General features: G+C 41.9%; 1 protein-coding gene across 4 annotated transcripts in view; it reads right to left on the bottom strand.

The window, feature by feature from the left end:
• Window positions 1-761: 761 nt before the first annotated feature.
• ARHGEF12 (Rho guanine nucleotide exchange factor 12) overlaps window positions 762-22,488 on the bottom strand; it is a 148,331-nt gene continuing 126,604 nt past the window's right edge. For all 4 annotated transcript variants that reach the window (XM_047070414.1, XM_047070415.1, XM_047070416.1 and 1 more), the window contains 15 exons: window positions 21,819-21,904; window positions 17,942-18,067; window positions 16,205-16,319; window positions 14,814-14,914; window positions 11,261-11,338; window positions 10,073-10,148; window positions 9,163-9,330; window positions 8,237-8,324; window positions 7,665-7,751; window positions 7,452-7,531; window positions 6,919-7,152; window positions 4,855-5,322; window positions 3,742-4,058; window positions 2,152-2,221; window positions 762-1,539 (listed from right to left, as the gene is read on the bottom strand). In XM_047070414.1, coding sequence (XP_046926370.1) covers window positions 1,529-1,539; window positions 2,152-2,221; window positions 3,742-4,058; window positions 4,855-5,322; window positions 6,919-7,152; window positions 7,452-7,531; window positions 7,665-7,751; window positions 8,237-8,324; window positions 9,163-9,330; window positions 10,073-10,148; window positions 11,261-11,338; window positions 14,814-14,914; window positions 16,205-16,319; window positions 17,942-18,067; window positions 21,819-21,904 — 2,105 coding nt within the window. In that variant the 3' untranslated portion in view covers window positions 762-1,528. The remainder of the gene's footprint in view (window positions 1,540-2,151; window positions 2,222-3,741; window positions 4,059-4,854; window positions 5,323-6,918; window positions 7,153-7,451; window positions 7,532-7,664; window positions 7,752-8,236; window positions 8,325-9,162; window positions 9,331-10,072; window positions 10,149-11,260; window positions 11,339-14,813; window positions 14,915-16,204; window positions 16,320-17,941; window positions 18,068-21,818; window positions 21,905-22,488) is intronic.

Here is a 22,488-nt window from a genome sequence, read left to right as displayed (position 1 = left end):
AAAGAAAACCACAGAAAGCCAATATCACTGAAGGAGTTCTCAAGTTACAATTCTGAAACATTTACCCTCTGCAGGGGGCAGCCAATACTACAATTCATTCTAGAGCAGGCAGTTAGCAACCCCTTGCCCACAGTATCCAGTGTATGCTCTGGTCTGCAACTTTTAAGGTCGGTCATGCACCAGTGTGGAAAAAGCTCCGGCAGCGAAGTCAGAGGAAGTGCTTCGGGAGCTGGTTTGAGCGGCTCTGCCTTCTCCACCTCATCTCTCTCCACTCCACTCGCGGCTCTCCTTTGAACTCAGAGAGCCCTTTGGCACCCATCAGTGCAAAATTAATATTAAGAGTCAAACCTCCAGGTACTAAAATTTTACTGGCCTTATATTCAGCAGTACCCGTGGCTAATGAGAGCCATGGTTCAACTCAGTAGTGATTCAGTTAGATAACCTTCCCAAACTCTTTTCCCCGCTCCCATCCCCCCCTTCCTCAGCACCCCCACCCCTGCCACCATCTGAAGCATCTCCATTTGTTTGTTTTTACTTCCCGCTCAACCTGCAGGGATAATTTACACAAGTGCCGAAGTCTCATGTATAATTATAAAAATGAAACAATACCAAGAATAGCAAATTTATAGCCAAGAAAATAAAATTTGCTTTCCTCTCCCTCCCAAATCCCTACCCTCGATAGAAAGAAGACAAGAAGAACACACCCATTTTCAAGTGCCTGCTCTTTAGTACACTGAGGATTTCTGTTAATTGGGGGTTGATCCCGGCTACAGAGAAGAGGTGCTCGCCTCACGTGGGAGGAAGCCCACCTAGCTCTCTGCCCATCTGGGTAGCACACGGCTCAAGTCCTCCGCACACAGGAGCGGAGCCACGGGCATACTATGCCTTTGAGGTGACCCTCAAAGACGACGCCCACTGGGCAGCAGAGGGCATGGAATACAGTTTAGTGGAAGCTAGATGCTCCTTGCTCCCCCTGCTTACTTCCCCCTCTCCTTCACCTCTCTACCCAACCTCCTAACACCTTATCCTGAACTCTTGGCTTCAGGAGCAACTGACCCTTGGGTGTACTAAATACAAAGGGCTAAAACTCTCACTACTCAAAACAAAACATGGCAAAATAAAAATTAAAATGTGCTTTCAAATACGGAATGAAGTCAAATAAATACATCTGATTTTCTCTTCTTCTTAAGTCTAAGTAAAATTTCATATCCTACACCCAAAGCTCTATACATTTGGTTTCTGTTGTGAATCAAAATGAATTTCCGATAGTGAGGAGAGCAGAGTGAGAGAACGAATACTCCCTCACTGACAGACCAGTGCAGCTGCCAGACTGTGAAGAACTAGTCCCGCTCTGGGCGCCCGGGCACATGGCTGCCCCGGGGGGGGGGGGGGGGGGGGGAGGGGGGTGGTTCACAGGCAGACCCTCTGGGACACACTCTTCTCTGCACCCACGGTGGAGCCAGGATGGGTGATACAAGGCCGACGCTCAAAATCCAACAACCTTCAGTCACCTCCAGGACACGCGGCTCTAACTTTTATCTGGGAAGAATAAAGACATGCGGAGATCCAATTAAGAAGAACAAATGAACACTCAGAGAATACCGAGAGGTGAGGTCTGAGGGCATGGCTGGGTCTTTTGTTCACTGGATCAGAACAGCCTCATTCGAAAGCACGTAAGCAGATGGGTACAAATCGCGTCACCGAGCACAGATCCATTTGCGGTCGCGGGGAGACACCGCTCTGGCTGTCGGGACAGACACCGGAGTACAGCCAGGCCCGAGGAGCACCAAGCCCCCTCGCAGCAGCACGGGCAGATCTCTAAGGAACCTAGGATTGCCCAGGCTTCCCACCGCCCTGCTTTCTGCTTCTGTAAAGGTGAAGAAAGACGGGGGCGGGGGAACGGGGGAGTGTGCGGTGGGGAGGGACTGCACAGAAACTGATGGCCGCGGCTCCTCTCACAAGAGGAAGAGCACAGTCAGCAAATGGCAGCCTCTGCCTGATAGATGATGTTTGGAAACAAGCAGTTTTTTAAAGACAGGAGAGAAATGGAATCTCAGAAGGCTTCCACTTTAAAGAATAATAAATCATTTCATCCGATGTACTGTTCAGGCAGAATGATTCTAGAGTCTGGAGTCCACAATTGTCACATACCTGAGTGCTTGTCTGTGAGGGCTGATCCAGCCAGCCTTTGGCAAAGAATGTTGTAACTTTCCTCCACCTTCTGTAAAATAAAACCCATAGGTTTTCATTTGAACATCCTAATCTTTCTTTACGAAAACAGGAAAGAAAGCTTTTGCATATTACTGGTACATGCCTCTAAATGTCCACATTAATGTCGTTAACAATTTTGTTAGTGGGGAAGAAGAGGAAACCTCATTCCTGTAAAAAGACTCTCCCTTGAGTGAATAACTTAAAACCTTCTCGTGTAAAGGTGATTCTCCCACCCCTAGAGTCACCCTGAAAATGGTCCCATAGGTGATATGAACGGTGGCAGAGCCAATCTGCCCACAATGGCCTAGGAGACATCTCATCAGCTCTGGGATGAGGGGAACACCGACCAAGTGAGGTTAAAAGAAAAACTAAGATGGGTGGCTCAGTCGGTTAAGCGTCTGACTTCAGCTCAGGTCATGATCTTGCGGTTCGTGGGTTCAAGCCCCGCATCAGGCTGTGTGCTGACCGCTCAGAGCCTGGAGCCTGCTTCGGATTCCGTGTCTCCTCCCTCTGCCCCTCCCCAACTCCCACTCTGTGTCTCTTTCTCTCTCTCTAGAATAAATAAACACAAAAAAATTTTGTGTGTGTAAATAAAGAAAAGAAAAAAGGAAGACCAGTCTTTAGCTAAAAGGCTAAGATCACTTTTAATATTGTCTGCAAAGTAATGAAAAAATGTTTGGGCTCTAGCAGTTGTATCTACTGATGACAAACTTTTTTTTTTTTTTTTTAATTTTTTTTTTTTTTCAACGTTTATTTATTTTTGGGACAGAGAGAGACAGAGCATGAACGGGGGAGGGGCAGAGAGAGAGGGAGACACAGAATCGGAAACAGGCTCCAGGCTCTGAGCCATCAGCCCAGAGCCCGACGCGGGGCTCGAACTCACGGACCGCGAGATCGTGACCTGGCTGAAGTCGGACGCTTAACCGACTGCGCCACCCAGGCGCCCCCTGATGACAAACTTTAAGATAAAGTCCTTTTCTCAGAAATTACCACCTAAGTCAGTTCTGAAATAGTGGCCCATACGGTGACAGCTTCAACTACCAACTCACAAAAATCCATTCATGTCCAGGTTTTCAGATTATGGGAGCCATTGGAGCCAATGTCTATGTGTCAAAGCGGCTGGGAAACTACTGACATCACCTAACGATTTGCAGATAATTAATAAGTGAAAGCATTTTCTAGCCTAGATTCATAACGACACAAACCCCACCTCCATCAGCTTGCTATTCACATTTTCTCATGGAGGCCAGCCAGTCATCCCAAATATATTTGGGTTCTTAAACTTAGAAACCCAAACAAACACGCTGTCTACGGTGCTACAACCTTTTCCTGTTTTTGTGATCTGCAACCAGATAAACAGTGCTGATTTCGGCTTTTTATCCAGGTCTGTTCATGGATACTGGTCAAAGAAAACAGCAAATCTAGAACCTGAACAAGCTTACTGACATCAGCATGTCAGTTGTTCTGTACGTCCTCTCTGTTAGGGATGTTTCTTTACCCCAGCCACGGGGACACGGACATCTGAGGTACCTTTAAGTGTTCAAGGTCAGCCTCGATCTTACGAATGTACTCCATGATCTGGCTTTGTGAGTCTGCACAAGACGGGGGACTCTGGATCTCAAAACAGGAATCCTCCATAGCTCCCCAGCGCTGCTGGACCAGGAATTCTGGGGTGAACGGTGAGAGCGCCCCATCGGAATGGGCGTTCTGGGGAGAATGCTGCTGCTGGCCGGCAGAGTCCGTGGGGGGGGCGCCTGTCGTGGGCGGTGGGGGGAGTGAGGAAGCAACCTCCTCATCTGTGGAGCTCTCCTGCACCGCATCGTAGCCGTCAAGGATCAAATAGTTTCCTATTGACAGAGACGGAAGAGCTCGATGAGCTTGGTGCCGCCATCCTCGCATCAAAAAACAGAGACGAGGGGATATGCTGACAACTTTCAAAGCCACTAAAGATGGAGAAAAGCCATTAATTCTCCGATCCTCAAGTTCAGTTTTAAATACATCAGGGTCTTCGCACTTTGGCTTGAAGCTAAACTTAGCACACTTTCATGGGAAATCTCCAAAGAACTTCGTGTTAGTGTCTTAAAAGTCAAAAGCTGCAAACTGCAAAGTCCCCATATGATCCTGCCACAAGTGCCCTAGCCAAACAGTCCTCGTACCTCATGGTGCACCACCTTCTCCCTCACCCTGCACCTAGCCACCGCCAGACGCTTGCTCTTGCCCAGCGGCCTGCGTGCCCCCGCTCTCTGCTAGAGTCCTCTGCACCCCGACCCTGGTTGCCGACTGCCCTATTAATCTCTGCCGCCTCTGACTTATTTTTCCTCCTAATTCTTCTTACTGTCTGACATCTGTTTACTCAGTTACCATTATTCTTTCCTCTCCTAGTACTTAAGCTTCCCAAGAATAGTGGATTTTTCTGTGTTATCAATGCCGTATCTCCCAGCACCTACGATGGGGTCTGGCATAGAGCAGATTCAGTCATCATTTACTGCATGAAAGATAAACGCTACACACACACACACACACACACACACACACACACACACACACACGAGAATGCGTAGATACCCAAACATCCATCTCAGCACAGCACACAGCACAGTTAATGAACATCAAAATCAAAGTTTAAATGTGAAAGAAACTTGCCTGAGATGCGCAAATTAACATCCTCTTCCTTCTTAACCACTCCATCACCTTCTGATGGATTATCATCACTATGTGCTTCCCGGGCATCAAAAAAGTGCTCTCCACTCTCATCAAGACTCCCTTCTGGCTCTGCAGGAGGCATCTCTGGGGTCATAATCATGTGGTCCATTACTAAAATGTTACTTGCCTGGCTATCTTGGAATGCCAGTACCACTGAATCTCGTGGAGCAGAAGATTCAGTTGAAGTCCGTGGACTGTAACAAGTGGAAATGTCACCACTTTCAGTTCTAAAGGACACCTGTCCTTCACCAGGAGGACAGGCCTTACTATTTTCAGAGTTCTGGGTTACACTGTCTGTCTGCACCCCGGAAGATGCTGTTCCGTATCTCAGGAAACGTGACCAGTCTTCCTGAGTGCTCTTCTCAGCCAAACCCAGCTGTTGTACAAGCAACTGCTTCAACAAGCCCACTGAAAGATTTAGGAGGGAGGAGAAAACACACATTCACAACAATAGCCTCAGACTGCCAGAATTAAATTCGTCTGCGGAACTACCAATTATTTCAAAAAGTATCTTTTTAGTAGAGTCAAAATATTAATTTCATACCATCATTTTTTTTGTTTTGTATTGAAAAATGAGATAAAGCACCATCTAGAAAAGATTTAATATCAAACAAGACTTGAAAAGATGTAAGTAAGCCTTCTGAATGAGGAGATACTCCTGTTCAGAACAGCTAACTAATACCATGCCTTTGTCTATTTTTGATTCCATGTAACCTGAATAATACCCCGAAAGTACTTTTTAAAAAGATGTTAAAAAGCTGTGTTATGCTAGAAAAGAAGCCCTGAAAGTTTTGCTTTTTCCAGAAGCCGACACTGTATACACAGGTGTTATTTTTTCTAATTTTATTAGACACACAGAACATTTATTTTATCATTTTATAATAATCCAAAGAATCTCCTTACATGGTGAAGAAAATAAAGTTGCCTTATAATAAAATTTAATTTCAATGATTTGGTAGCATGTATAGTTTCAAAGGATAAGAACATATTTATTAGTTTTTTAAAAATGACCTTACTAGTGGGACAGTGTTAGTCAAACCATCAGAAATCATTCTGACGGTCAGAATCAGGAGACTCTAGAATGAATTAGATTTTAAAGAACTTGACCAATTCCGTACTTTTCACTCTGGCTTAATTTCTATCTTGTTTCTTTAGGGAGACTGTCTCCATATAGGTCTGAGTCTTTGGCCCTCTGTCCTGCTCTACCTTCATTTCCCGAGAGATATGATGAATTCCTATGGCTCTGACATTCAAACCCATCTCCTTCTCTATCCTCTCCCCAAAGCTCCAGGCTTAAAACTCCCAACTTCCTGCTCGTCACTTCCTCTTAAGTAGCTTGCCAGTTTTCAAATTGAGCCCGTAATCTCTGGTAAATAAAAAAAGGAAACGATAGGGTGCCTGGGTGGCTCAGTGGGTTGAGCATCTGACTCTTGATTTTGACTTCACGTCATGATCACAAGGTTGTGGGATCGAGCCCTGTGTCGATCAGATCACACTGCGCCCCCCTGCGCTGTGCCACCCTTCAAATTCGGAGGACTCAATCTGGTATTCAAGGTTCACAACAGCTGGCCTCAGCGTCCCACCTTCCACCTTTCCCACCTTATCTCCCCTGCCTCCTTGAGCTCACAGGGTCTACCTGCGGCTCTCTGAACACACTCAAGAGTTTTCTGCCTCTGTGCTTCTGGCCCTATCACTATTCTGATCTGCATGTTTTCTACATGCCTATCTGAATCCTGCCCATTCTTCAAGGTGATAATCACATCCCCCTTGTTTCCTGATGCATCTCTCTCTGGTCACCACCACCAGATCAACTGTAACAACCTGTACCGGTTACTTTAAAAGGTGGGAGGAAGTGTTCTATCATCTTCCCAATGAGATAGTACAATTCTTTAAGGGAAAAGTCAGAGTTTAAACTTCCTTGGGTTCTCCCTAAATGGCTGCGTGGTACACGACACAACTCTGGCACTTCACAAACATCTGTGTTAACTTATGAACAGCACTTACAATTCCTTAGTGCGTCCAAGGCCCACCGTTCTTCTGAGGCAGGCAAGTGCGGGTCTGGGATTGGGATTTGGTAACTTGCTCCAGCTTCCTGCAGAGTCCCATCTGCATGCCGCTCCTTAGCAAACTGTCTCTCAGCCACAAACAGATCATCTACCTCGGACTTCCCAGAGGCACCCAGTGAATGAGACTGAGGTTTTGACGATATTAAGGGAGACTCTAATCCCAAATCTCTGTCTGTTCAATGGAACAGAAAAAGTAGAATAGATCTTAAGCAAAACTTTTAACTTTCAATGTGAAGCATTCAGGAAATACTTGAAAAAATAACCACAAGAGTACAGAGATCATCTGCTGTTAAGTGAAAGACACGGCACTTGGAGCAGTGTTAAAATGGCACACGAAAGGCTCATAAGTGAAGTTTGTTAAAAGAAACAGCTTATGCGAGAATCTGCAAAGTCCAAAAGACGTAAAGGCTCTTTGCGTCTTAGTAATATTTAGACTCCACTCTTCCAGGCAAACCTAACAGATCAGTTTACCTGGACTCTGCAGACCAGGGACTGAAATGCTATGATGCTCCACTTTTAATTTTGGAGGTTCTTCTTCATCGTTGTCTCCTCTATGGAAGAAAGAAAACCATCCTTCAGCTTCACGAGTTGCCAAAACATCATTGTGACACGATGTAAGAATTAGCTATTCCCTTCCTGACAAAACGCGAAGTCAGTCCTACTACAATGCAAATGCACACTCACTCGCAAGGTGGCGACTGGGGCAGTGGGATTGGCTTCGCCGACTGTTCCTTCACTGATGCGGCCATCCGGCAGATAAGGTCCTGCCAGCTGCAGAAGTTTGAAAAGGTTCCAAAATCCAAAAGTGAAAGGAAAAACAAACGCCCTTTAAATACACGCAGAAAGAAGTAACAACAAAAACAAACCAGAAATCAAGCCAAGCCAATCCAACAAAAAACCCGACTTCTGCCAGAGAGTTATTTTTATTTTGGCAACGTAAGCAGACTATAAAAAATGCTATACCTTAATGAAAAACCTAACAAACAGCGTTATGCACACACTGCCCATTAAAAACTTCACATGACACTCGTGAGAAATTTTCTTCAGAAAAGATACTTTCAAAAGAATAGAATCAAAATAGGAGACGTCAATCTAAAAAAAGAACAGGTTCTTAGAAAAATATCTCTAAAAGAATACAGAGGATATTCCATATAGTTTTCGGTTGTCAAACTACGATTACAAAAATGAAGTTTATAGAATATTATATTCAGGACAATAAAAACCATTAGGGTAAGGTAGCTATATCTAATACATACACAGTCTTTTCAGAAACTGTCTGTGCCACCAGTTCATAAATTTGGGCCCCATTGTCCGACATGGAGATGACAAACAAAGCTTTGTTATCTGGAAGAAACAAGACAAAAATCACTCTGACAACATGAACGTGACCTATAGGGGCCATGAAGGATGCTTCTAGTGTCCTGATTTATTCTGCATCTTAATCTAGGTAAAGGTTAATGTGTTCACTTTTAAACATGTTCACTCTGTAAAAAATTGTTAAGCTACACGTTACAATTTTGTGCGACTTACCGTAGACGATGCTGTATATATCATATGTCAATAAAACAAAGACTATAAAAACCAGCACTGATTCCACAGTCACTTATTAGAAACAAGAGGTGTCAATATATCTAAATTACTGAACTGACTTTTTTGCACTTATTTTGAATTGCCCTTTTGCTAAACAGCTAGATGTTGGAGAAAAGAGGTCACCAATTTTTCTTGTCATTGCGGAACGAACAAGTTTTAAAAGGGATCTCATTGTTGGTACAGTTAACATATAACTTGCTGACTTAAACGGATTTCAAGTACCCCAAACTAAACCCATCTCTTCATTTTTGTTTGTTTGCACTTTTTTCACAAATCAAAAAATACACCACTCTCATGAAAGCCTTTTCGTTGGGATTACCTCTCAATTCTCCATCTTCACTGGTGTCAATCAATGATTTGAACACAGAATAAAGATCAAAGTAGTGTGCAGAAAATTGCTCAGAGAATCTAGGCATCCCGAATAATTTGGGGGCACAAATTCTTACTTTCTCCCCAGTAAATAAATTTCATTTGTCTAAGAACATTAAAAAACCAAAACTCTATACCAGTTGGGCTACTTAAACAATACCGAACATCTCCTGTAACTGTATCATGAACCCTAAGCTTCCTGTCACTCTGCAGACATACTTGCCTGTTGCCACTTGTCGAACCAACACTGTATTCAACTTAATGACAGGGCTAAACGTGTGTTTGCTATCAGCTGTAGATGCCAGAATCTTACTATGACATCGTAACACCAGTCTGTCATCCTGTTTTTGTAACAATACAAGAATGTCTTCCAGCAGCAATGTGTACAGATCTAGAAACAAAAACATAGAGAAGGGGATGAGTGCAGATACTGAGATGTGGTTTATAAACTTTTTAACAATTTGACACAGAAAATTTATTTCTGTTAAATCTAATACAGTCTAATACATGTTAAAAATTAACTTGCTATTGCCTTTTTTAGTTTTATTTTTAGGGGTGCCTGAGTGGCTCAGTCGGTTAACCATCCGATTCTTGATTTTGGCTCAGGTCACAGTCTCACGGTTTCATGAGTTCGAGCCCCACATCGGGCTCTGTGCTAATGGCCCAGAGCCCACTTCAGATTCTCTCTCTTCCTCTGCTCCTCCCCTGCTTGTACTCTCTCTGTCTCTCTCAAGATAAATAAACTTTAAAATAATAATAATATTAATTTTTATATTGTATTGACACACATGCCAATCTGTGACTGATGAGGAAAAAAAAACACTACGGTTTCTCACCACAGACAGTTTGAACTGGAGCAGTTTAAAGAAAGCTTATTGGAAAGCTCATTAGAATACAAGAATGATGGAGACAGGGCAGAATCATGACAAACCTCTGCTTCACCCCAAATGAATATGTAATGCACTTCACATATAACAACACAGCATAAGCAGATCTGCAAAAATACGAGAGCAGCACTGCTCACTGCTGCAGCTGAAAACTGTGAACGGTCATCTCTTCTCTCGGGCATAAGGAAACTTTACTATTTTCTTCTTTCTTCCACTCTCCCCCATACTGACAGACATTACACCTACCAATAGTTTTATCCCGATTCACCTTCCAGACCAGTGGCCCTTCATGAATCATCTTCCTTTTTGTTAAATCCAAATTCTGCCAAAACAAAGACGATTATACACAAATTATTTCCAAACACTTAGGGAGATCATATTCCATACAGTCGCTTTTCAAAAAATTCTTCACATAAAAGACGCCATTTACCTTCAGTATCATTATCGAGATCTATCAACTATTGACCATGGAATAAAGATCAAGTTAAAGTAAGCTGCATACAATCTCCTAAAAAGGGAAGAAGCATCTTGCAGGAAAATATTCACGAGTGCTGTCTTACAAATCTCACACTAAACACATGACAGCAGCTTATGAAAATGATCAGCACTGGATTCGCAGCCCATCCCCTCATTTTTCTATGAATAACTAGATAAGGGGGGTGCCTAGCTTATCTGCAGGAGGCCTGCGAGTGCCAGACTCTAGTTTCAAACCAAGTTAAGGAAGAACAGTACTCATTAAAAAGTCGAGGCGGTGATCAGCCTTGCTCTAAATATTAATAATTTAGTAAGAGAATCATCTTTTAGTCTAGGTAGCCCTAGAAAAATCCCACTGTCTGGAAGAGATGGGGCTAAGCATATTAAGCCTGCTTTTTGATAAGCTGTTATATAGGACATAAAAGTCTGATTAACCAGCCACCAAATACATCTGCCAAAAACCACCACCAAGTAAAACAGACCAAGAAAGATTAAAAACCCTAAGCAGTTACTTAACACAAAAGCCCCATGTAACAGAAATGGCAATTACTAAATATTTTACTACCATTCCTGTAATGGTTTCAACATTTATGCTTCTGAAGAGGTTCATGAAAAAATTATTATCTTGTTTTACTCAATAATCTAGAAAGTTCCCAGAGTAAACAGCCCTACTCTCATTCAGACTGTAAGAACAAAATAAAACTAAATTACTAATGTTCCCTTAGTCTCCCGCAAATTTCTCTTACAAAGAGTTCGTTTTACACAAAAGATTCCTCTAATGAAAGACTAAGCTTCACGCAGACCAGATGTTGCAAACGAAGAACAGAATCATAAATACAGACAATCTGTGATACAAGAACTCCTTCAGGTGATGGATGTTCCCACAGAGATGTTAATTACCTGCAAGGTCTTTAGTAAACTGTATTTCATTTTTTAAATTATGATTAGACAATCTCTCACCCTGAGCTCTTCCACATTTGGGTACTCTGACAACTTCAGATTGGAGGTATCGAGGCGACGTTGATAGTCTTCTAAGCGCTGCGAGTACGACAAGATGGAGCCAAGGTTACTGCTTTGGGTATCAATGGACCCAAATGGACACTTGTTCCTAAACCAAATGGACATCTTTTTACCTGTATTTTACAGAGCTCTCTGCAACACCGGACATAACCGACAGCTCACTCATTCTTAAAACAACCCCCTCCTTCTGCTGGCTCTGGAGACATCACACCCTCCTAGTTTTCCTCTTGCCTCTTTGGTTGTTCTTGTTCAATCTGCTTTCCAAACTCACTGACCTCTAACTAGCTTGTGGCTATTTTCTGAATATGTAAATCATGTACGTGGTACAAAATCCGAAAAGTAATATAAGACACACAATGAAAACGAAGCCTCACTCCAATCCTGTCCTCTTGCCTCCTCAATCTTGATACCCATTCTTGGGTAGCCTATGAGAAAAATTCTTTTTTTTTTTTTTCAACGTTTATTTATTTTTGGGACAGAGAGAGACAGAGCATGAACGGGCGAGGGGCAGAGAGAGAGGGAGACACAGAATCGGAAACAGGCTCCAGGCTCTGAGCCATCAGCCCAGAGCCCGACGCGGAGCTCGAACTCACGGACCGCGAGATCGTGACCTGGCTGAAGTCGGATGCTTAACCGACTGCGCCACCCAGGCGCCCCGAGAAAAATTCTAAGCAAACGGACTATATGCATATGTAAGTATGCTTCTCTCTGTGCATGCTGTGTGTGTGTATATATCCTTTTTAAAAAGATATGGTAGCATATTAATATATTAATTACTCAAATGGTAACATATTCACATACACATGTGTACGTGTACGTGTGTGTGTGTGTGTGTGTGTGTGTGTGTGTGTGTGTATTACTCATCACTGTATCTTGGAGACTGTTCCACATGAGCACATATAGAAAGAACTCACTTTTCAAATGGCCGTATGGTATTAAGCTCTATGAACGTACTATAGTTTACCCAACTACACTGACTGAAGGACATGTAAGTTACTTCCAATCATCTCCTATAACAAACAATATTGTGATATAAAGGCCTTAAAACATATATTTTTATGGACATGTGTAGATATATCTGTAAGATAAATTTCTAAAGGAACAACTGTTAGGTCAAAGCGTATGTGCACTTTCCCCCAAGATTACAAAATGTCCAAGTGAACAGAAAAGTCTGAATGTGTATTGTGAGCACCTATACACTCATTACTTACGTCCACAGTTAATATTTGCTGTATTTGTTTTATTATATGTCTGTTCATCCCTCTAGCTATCCATCAAGGCACAACACATTTTGAATGCATTCCAAAATAATTTACAGATGTAAGCACACTTTACCTTTAAACATTTTAGTGTGCATATCATTAACAAGAGTCAATATTTATTTATAGTTACTTTTAAAACATTTTTTTAAGTTCATTTATTTATTTTGAGAGAAGAGAGAGAGCGTAAGCAAGGAAGGAGAGGGGGAGAGACAGAATCCCAAGCAAGCTCCACGCTGTCAGCACAGAGCCCGATGCAGGGCTCGATGCCAGCATGAGATCCTGACCTGAGCCAACATCAAGAGTTGGACGCTCAACCGAATGAGCCGCCCAGGCGCCCCTACGGTTACTTTTTTGAAGTAAAATGTACCTGTGAGATGCACACACTTTAAGCGTACCTTTCCACAAGTTTTTACACACGTATGCCCCTGTGCAATCAAACTCCTATATGAAACACTGCCATCACCTCATGTGATGTTCAGAATGTTCCCTCGTCCTTCTTCCTGGTTAGTATCTGGCCCTGCATCGCCAATAACAACCACTTTTTTGACCTTTTTTTCCCACCACAGATTAGTTGAGCCTGTTCTAGAAGTTCACATAAATAAAACTATATATATGTGCTCTTATCTGCTCTCTTTCACTTGGCATCATGCTGGTGAGGTTCATCCACGTTGTATCAGCAGGTTCCTTTCTTTTTATGCTGGTATTTATTATTCTAGTTTATGACTACACCACATTGGCTTTATGCTATAAACACTCCTGTACAAATCTGTGGGCACATATCTTCATTTTCCCTGGGTAAATCACTAGGAACAAAATTGCTGGGTCAAAGGGTAGATGTATGAACATATGCATTGTTAATTTAGGTACATATTGCCAAACTGCCCTCTGGAGTTTTATCATTTTACACTCCAAACAACACATTTGAAAGTTCCCGTTTTCCTACAGCCTCACCAACAGAGCCGTCATCATAATTCAGTTCCTAAGAAATTACATCCAGGTCCATGGATTCAATTAACCTCTATATATACTCACAATCTTACATTTTCATCTTCAGCGCAGTCCTCTTAGAGGTGGGTCCAGATAGCCAACGGCACACTATCCATCTTCACCTGATATTCCAAACTGAACTCCTCATCTTCCCTACAAATCTGGGGCCTTCTTCACTCATCCTGTCCACCCAAATGTGCAAACCAGAGACCTAGGATTTATTCCTGCCATCGCACCTCCCTTCAAATCCTTCTCTAAATCAGTCACCACTTAGTTTTACTTTCCACTTCTCCAACTCTTGTACCTCTCGAGCCGCCACTACCTGTCCTGAACTGCTGCAACAGACTGAGCTCCTTCATCTCCTCCCTGCCCCCTTCCACCCCTCCGCCACGGACCAGTACGAGTGATACTTACAAAGTGTAAAATGTGAACACGTCACTCTTCTTATAAATGTCTGTAATGAATTCCTACTGCTCTCAAAATCAGAATCTAAACATGGTCTACAGGGCCCCGTGTGACTTGGTCCTGGCCTACTGTGCATCCTTCTGTTAGCACTCCGGCTTCACTTTTTAGGCATGATCCACACTAAACTAATCTTTCAGTTCCTCGGACAGACCATGCTTCCTCTTTACCCCAGGACTTTTGCACATGCTGCTCCCTCTACTTGTAAGGATGCCCCCTTCCATATTCTTTTGGTTGATTTCCACTCATTCTTCAGGGCTTGGCTTAAATGTCACCTCCTCAAAGAAGCCTTCTCTGATGGCTACCACCCAACACCCTCAAACCAGGCTCTCCCTGTACCCCAGCACTAAGCTATACACTCCTAGCACTCCAAAGTCTCCTTCATAGCAGCTATTACATAAAATACTTGCACCACAATCTGCTCAGTACCTTCTTCTCCTGCCAGAAACTACGCTCAATGTGGGCACTTACTTGACTTATTTACTTCAGCACTCTATACCCTATACTCAGCATACACTCAGGATACAGGTGCTCTAGAAATATTTGTTGAATGAACACATAAATGAAAGACCGAACAACTACAGATGCTCAAGAAAGCCAAATACAAAACTGATGCTCTACCACAGACTGAACCGGACCCACCTACTACATGAATAGCCAACAAATGCTCCACCTGTCAATTATGTCATGATAATTTCAATTATTATTTCACAGATCCCAGGTAACACTAATTTAATACTCTCCCTATGTCATCCTATATCTTCTTGTTTTTCCCTTCTTACCTGCTTATTTTCTGCCTCCTTGACAGCCTGATTTACATAGTTTAAGATCTGACGACAGTGATCTGCAGCTTTCTTCACCTTCTCCCTTTCCATTGGCCATTCTAAGTATAGAAGAAAAATCCAAAATGTAAGATAAAGGAAGTCAGAAAAGAACATACATTTTACATATATATATGTATATATGTATGTATGAAGAGTTTGAATATTTTTATATCAGGCCAAAATCTACAGCAGAATCTCAATTCAGATAGCCTTTGGGCAGGTGAGATGTCTTAGGACAAATAAGCCCAAATTAAGCCCAAATTCAAGGAGCTGTGCATTAGTGTCAGCCCCACCATGTTACATACTCCAGGGGGTGGGTCTCATTCATGCTGTAAGCTATACATGTGGGACCCCTTCTCCCCCTGGAATCTCCCCTGAGGGCACAGCCTATGTGATTATGTCCAGGGAACCTGTTCAGCAATAACTGTTTAACGGTAACACTGAATTCAAAATAACTGCAGAAGACGTTTCTTTGAATTTGAGAATATATTTAAGGAAAGAAAACAGATTACAACATTTTATCATTAAAAGAAGATAAAATTCACCAAAATGTGTTGAGATTACATTGAGGCCTACAATGTAAAGAATGACAAAACCAGAATATTTAAGACAACAACCCTCAGAACAACGGCCCACCTATCTGCAACAGGTGTGTTCACAAATGAACGTGCATGAGTATTTCCAAGTTTTCAGGTACAGGAAATAGTTTGCATAAAATTATTAATGAGAACTACGTGTAAGAGCCTAAAAGCTCAACTCAGAAACTCACACTAACCTCCTGTTTTTAAACAGGAGAGCTGGGGTTACAGCGCACTGCTGGGGCTTCATGGAGGTACGTGTTAGATACACAGAATTTCTTTGCCCAGGATACGCCTTCTTCAAAGCAAATATGATGTATACTAGAGGAAGGGCTGGTGCTCTCTGTAAAGCGCCAGGTGTACGTTTTGTCTGTAAAGCACTGGATGACAAATATTTTACACTTTGAGGGGCTAAGTGGCCTTTGTCACAACCACTCAATTCTGTTTGGTGCAAAAGGAGTCGGAGACAATTTGTCAACAAATGAACACTAGTATGTTCCAATAAAACTTTTTTACAAAATATGGGATGAGCCAGATCTGGCCCACGATCATAGTTTGCCAAATGCTGTGTTAAGAGCTACTAATGGGGCATATTAAATCAAACAGCCTAAAGAAGACTGGACTGAATCTTGTTAGGAAATGTTGCCATATTCTTTGGAAATCAAACCCTCGGACACCAGGACTCTGTGAGAGATTATTCAGCAGGACATGGGTTTTTTGTTTTGTTTTGTTGTGTTCCTAGGCTTTTTAATTTCAGTGAGAATGCTGTACCTGTGTATTTGGCAATATTATCTAACAGAAGAGGGTACTTAGTAAGCCTCTGCATTTGGGTAGGAATGATATCCTTCAGCTGCAGACGACGACACAGCGGATTGCTCTCGGCATCCTAAAATTAAAGTAAAATAGGTGAATTTGTGATTCTTATTAGTTACCTAACATGTACCATATATTCATCATGTATGTGTCTACAACATCACAGTTCTGGTTATTAAACCAAGACTTAAAACATGGCAAGGTATAACACGGTCTCACTGTACTTCTGGCTTTCTCCTTTATTGACGTAATGGGGGAGGGGAGCCTTTATCACTAAGCCAATGGCTTCTTTCTTACCTGTTTAAGCAAAAACTGAGAATATCCATAATCAACTCTAAGAACTGCTTGTTTGTGATAAAAGTTTTATCTTTACATATTCAGAAAATCTAGCTACATTTTCCTATGACTGGCATTCCTACCAAAAGTTAGTTGGCTGATTTGGTATTTGCCATTCCAAAGTGGGCACAATGGATCATCAGCCCGGATATATACCAGCTCATCTCTAACAGGGCGTCTGCAAACTTTTGAGTAAAGTGCCAGATGATAGATACTTAAGGCTTTGCATGCCATCCAGTCTTTGTCACAAGTACTCAACTCTGCTGTTTTAGCACGAAAGCAGTCATAGATAGCATGTGAATGAATGAACATGGCCGTGTGTAGTAAAGAGTTCTGAGACGGCCTTCTAGATTCCCATTCTCTGGCGCACACCTGTATAATCACCTCCCCTTGAGGGTGGAAAGAACTTGTCAATGTGATAGGATATCACTCATATGATTAGATTACTACCAGTTAACTTTGTATTGATCAAAAAGGAGAGTGACTCCTAGGCAAGTCTGGCTTAATCAGAGGAGTCCTTAAAAGAAAGCTGTCAGAGAGACACAATCCTTCTGGCCTGCAAGAAAGGAAACAACCATCTTGTAAACTGCCTATGGGGCTGCAGGGCAGAGATATGGGCATTCTCTAGGAGACAAGAGCAGTTTCTAGTCAACGACGACAAGAAGACAGGGGTCTCTGTTATACATTTACAAGGAAATGAATTCTGTGAACAACCTGGGAGCTTAGAAGAGGACCCCAAGTCTCAGATGAGACCTGCCGCTCCAGTTGATGCTCTCATTTCAGTCTGGTGAAAAAGCATGAAGAGAGGACCCAGCTAAATGACACCTGTACTCCTAAACCACAAAAACTGTGACATAATACATTCGCATTAGGTTGCTACATTTGTGGTAATTTGTACCACAGTAAAAATCTACTACACTGTGTTCCAATAAAACTCCATAAAAACAGGCAAGAGGCTGGATATGGCCCGTGGGCCACAGTTTACTGACCCTTGATATATACCAATATCAACACCTCTGTAAGCATGACTGTGGTTACACTCTTCCCTGGCTAGTTATGAGCCCATTCTCATGTTGTGACCGTATTATGTCACCGGCGTACATGGGACACTTCCTGACAATATCTCCGTGGCAATGTGGACTTCTCTGTCAAGTATTTTAACCCTGATAATTATTCTTTATTATTTACCATTCCAACATCATCTTTATGCTCTCCAATAATTTAAGAGATCATGTAGGACTTGCAAAAATATTAACATAATCCTTTTAAAAATCTTGGTCTGAGACTCCCCCCAGTTTATTCCATATTCCATAAAAAAAGTTGCATTATTTTTTTCCTTACATGACTCACTCAACTCACTTGCACAAAAGTCTGAAATCGGGAATCCTTTTTCTGACGAGACTTGATCATTTCCAGGGCAAAAGGTTGGTTACTGCAAAAGGTGGCAGCAGCGTGTTTCAACTTCTCCTCCCCTGGTCCGCTGAACTGTGCCGGGAATGCAAAGAACACAGTAGAGAACGGCATATGGAGCCCATCTCAGGCCAGGCAAAATGAGAGACAACCACAATTCTTTCCACGTCCCACTAATTACTCTCAAAAGACAAGAAACAGAAATCTACATATGTCTGTGCGCTATCAATGCTTTTCCGTTACACAGGTCCGACCCTGATACAGCCAGACCTTTTCTGACCACGTTCCAATGTTTTCTTGCTCACAGGCTACCACAGCTTATCACTTGCTCAGTCTACGCCACTTCGACATGAAACAGAAAGATTGACACTTGGGAAATGTAAGACACAAAACACTTAAAGACTGAGATTAAAACTTGATTTTCTTATAAGCGGACCCCCTTCACAAAAATTGCTAACTGCTCTAGGAAGAAAAGCTGTGGGCTCTGGCTTTTTATGAAAACCCAGAACAAGTCATCAGTTTTCCGGTCACAATAAAACTGAAACGCTGCTGCTTCATCCACACGGAGGGTAGAGGTCCATGCCTTCAACCTCTCTGGGGAGGGTCCCATGAGTCTATGAACCTCTTCTGCCAAAAATTACACCTTCTACTGATATTTTTAAATTTCTAAATTTAAGTTTGTATATATACTGATTTTAGGCTCTTATAAAACACCTAAGAAGTACCTCACTCATATAGTCTTATATAAGTACAGATTCAATTATTTTTTAACCATCTTCATGTTCATAATAGTTGCTCTATAGTTTACAAAGAAGCTTTTCTTTTTTTTTTTTTTTTTCCACGTTTATTTATTTATTTTTGGGACAGAGAGAGACAGAGCATGAATGGGGGAGGGGCAGAGAGAGAGGGAGACACAGAATCGGAAACAGGCTCCAGGCTCTGAGCCATCAGCCCAGAGCCCGACGCGGGGCTCGAACTCACGGACCGTGAGATCGTGACCTGGCTGAAGTCGGACGCTTAACCGACTGCGCCACCCAGGCGCCCCTAAAGAAGCTTTTCATATAATCTCCCATTTAAAGCCATTATTTCCAGGGGCACTTGGGTGGCTTGGTTGTTTAAGTGTCTGACTTCAGCTCAAGTCATGATCTCAGGGCTCGTGAGTTAGAACCCCACGTTGAGTTCTGTGCTGACAGCTCAGAGCCTGGAGTCTGCTTCAGAGTCTGTGTTTCCCTCTCTCTCTGTCCCTCCCCCACTTGTGCTCTGTCTCTCTCTCTCTCTCAAAAATGGATAAACATTAAAAAAATTTTTTTTAAAAATAAAGCCATTATTTCCAGAAGTTTGTATGTGAAGGTATTTTGTGAAAAATCCTTTTGTAGTGCATTTGTAGTTAAACTCAGGGTATCCTTTCTTCAACTAGCATACGTACAATGTGAAAACTTTAATAGTTTGCTCCAGTGTCAATTGATATTTTATTATAAATATGACACTTAACACATTGAAAGATGAGACTGGCAGAATTTTTGGTATGTTAGTCAACCAAAGTGCCATAAATATATACTAACAGCAGCTGGGTTTACAAAAGAAAGTAACATCCCAACCTCAAGTAGCTTTTTTCCTCTTACAGTAGTTGTCAAGTAGCTTAGTATACATAAGGTGATCTCAAGGGACCAATACCAGAAAAATACTCTCCAAGCCTGTTTTAAAAAATAGAGCAAATCTAAAGGCCTATTTATGATTTTTGCTTGTAGTATTTCTATTTCTGGCCAATGCTTTGCCCTAAGCAAACACTTTGTACCTCATAGTTACTAACCAAATTGGTGAGTCCATTCTATTTTTCCTTAGCTTTTTATAGGTACATCACAATGGTCAAGAATACAATTCTTCTGGGGCACCTGGCTGGCTCAGTCGGTGGAGCATGCGACTCTTGATCTCAGGGTCCTGAGTTTGAGTCTCATGTTGGGTGCAGAGATTACTTAAAAAAATAAAATCTTAAATTTTTTTTCTTAAGTTTATTTATTTATCTTGAGACAGAGAGAGAGAACACAAGCAGGGGAGGGGCAGAGAGAGGGAGAGACAGAATCCCAAGCAGGCTCTGCACCATCAGTGCAGAGCCTGACGTGGGGCTCAAACCCATGAACCGTGAGATCATGACCTAGGCCGAGATCAAGAGTCGGATGCTTAATTGACTGCGCTACCCAGGCACCCCTTAAAAAAAAAATCTTAAAAAACAAAAGAATACGATTCTTCTTACATGTTCTAAAATTAATTTTCTTCTGTCCCACTCCGTTAAGGGGTTTCTCTACCTTATTTGTACCATGTAGTAGGTTTATGCAGTCTCATGGACTATGGCAAAAGGACTGACTGCACCTCTGTACCTTATTAATGATAAATCTCACTTGGCACTTGGTGGCAAACACTACTTTATATGAGATCCAAGTGAAACTGCATAGGAGTCAAGATTGGTATCTTAGGTCCACATGACTTAAGCTTTTAAGTCCAAATTTGACATGAAAATTGATGCTTTTCCATGTCATACTATGGATTTTCTGTTTCAAGTTGAGTAGTGTGCTGCCAAGCCAAGAGAACGCGGTTGCAACCTTCACTGTCACCCCGAGATCAAGGAACAAAACGAGCCACACCATCACAAAGTAGTTGTAAAGTGAGTTGGGTTTTTCAAGGACTTAAATCTCCTTAGTAACAATAATGCCAGAGCCGGCCTTGTGAGAAGATGGTTTGGAAAGTTGAGTAAATGCAAGATGAGACCGGATTGTGATTCCGCAATTTTTTCTAGGAGTCAAGTGGCTGAGAGAAGATCTACTATTGGATTAGTAGATTCTGAGCCATGATCTCACCATCAACAAAAGCAGTAAGATGGACATTGTTTTAGTCAACTTTCTAGCATTTAATTTTTTAAAAAGTTACCATTGTAGAGTTAGCAAAATCTTGTGGCATTTTCTCGAGCCCTCTGCATATTGATGTAAAATAAGTTTCTGTGGGCATATCTAACCAGTTCCTGTTCAACTTGGGTTAACATTTTGAGAACAGGATCATATACTTTACTATTATCACAGCCTTAACTATAGCACTTTCTTTAAAAGTTTGGATCAAATTCACTTTCCCTTATGAAAATTTTCTCTATGTCCTAGTTTGGGTCTCCCTGCTATTTCTTCCCCTAATAACCTGTCCTCTCCCTTTTTTGTAACTCTTAACACACTTGGAAGAACTAATGACTGTCTTCCCAGGGATTGTAAGTGCCACCCAGGCAGAGGCCATGTCTGCTTCGACTGCCACTGTACCCCTAGCATCTAAAACAGGGTTTGGCTCAGAAGTACATACTCACAGAGTGGGGTACATACTCACAGAGTCGGACAGAAAAACAGAACAGCTATGAAACAGCTATGACAGTCTCTGAACTCTTTCCTTACACTGTAAATAACTGTCACTTCTTTACTTCTGTGATGGTAGCTCTGGATCTACAATTGTTTAATGTCTTAGAGCACGATTCTGAGACCTGGACAACGGAAGACGGCTAAAATTTTACATTAGTTAAATTATTCTCATCAAGAGTCACTTTGCTATTTGTTAAAACACAAAGAATATCTTTGATGAAAAAAGAACACTTAATTTGAATGAGCACCTTTTCTAAGATATTAACAACAACAAAAAACTGATATTACCCAAGAGAATATATACTTGGACCCCTTTCATCTTTACAGGAGCTTTGCAACATGGATGAGTTTGCAAATTTGCAGATTAGTTACTCAACCCTGAATGTGATCTTCAAGTGTCTATAAAAACATTAAAACGAAATGGCAAATTTCCTTACCCAGGTCAGTAAATCTTCCCCAATCTGATCAATAACTGAGGTCTCATTCCTCTTGCGAACAGCCTTCATTTGCTCATTCAATCCAACTAAGGGGGGAAAAAAACAGCAAAAAATAATTAAGTATACAGCCTGCATTACTGGTTGTACCAAGAACCTAAATTTTCAAAAAAAAATTTTTTTTCACAGTAGTGTAGCCGCTTCTTGCCCCCTTAAATATAAATCTGAACACAATTCTTATACGTACAGATACCTGTGAGCTCTCTCTGAAAAACAGGTGCCAAAGCATAAAACAATGTGGAAACTAGCACATTACATACAGTATAGGTGCATCAAATACGCATCTAACTTCAAGACTCCCTCATAACCATGCTCATAAAGAAATTTAAATAGAACAGGTGATTCTGCCTACTGTTGCTCTCAAAACGTTCCCATTCACAGGCAGTGGATATAATCACACTGAACTTGTCAGTTCATGCCGGTGAAACCTAAGATCACCCACAAAGACGTAAAAGGCATCAATTTGGTAGGCAGGCGTTGGCAGGTGCTGATGGCATCCTTGATGCAAGAAAGCTTGAGAATTAAGGATCACAGAGAAGCAGTGACTTACAAAAAGAGAAAATGTCTACAAAGGTCTGAGATGACTATAACCAAGGAAAGCCAGCAAGGTAGA

This window comes from Lynx rufus, unplaced genomic scaffold (assembly GCF_022079265.1).
Source record: "Lynx rufus isolate CCGP_SWC_20201006 ecotype Redwood Valley unplaced genomic scaffold, mLynRuf1.p SCAF_9, whole genome shotgun sequence".
NCBI lineage: Eukaryota > Metazoa > Chordata > Mammalia > Carnivora > Felidae > Lynx > Lynx rufus.
This window is presented reverse-complemented; position numbering and strand designations above follow the sequence as displayed.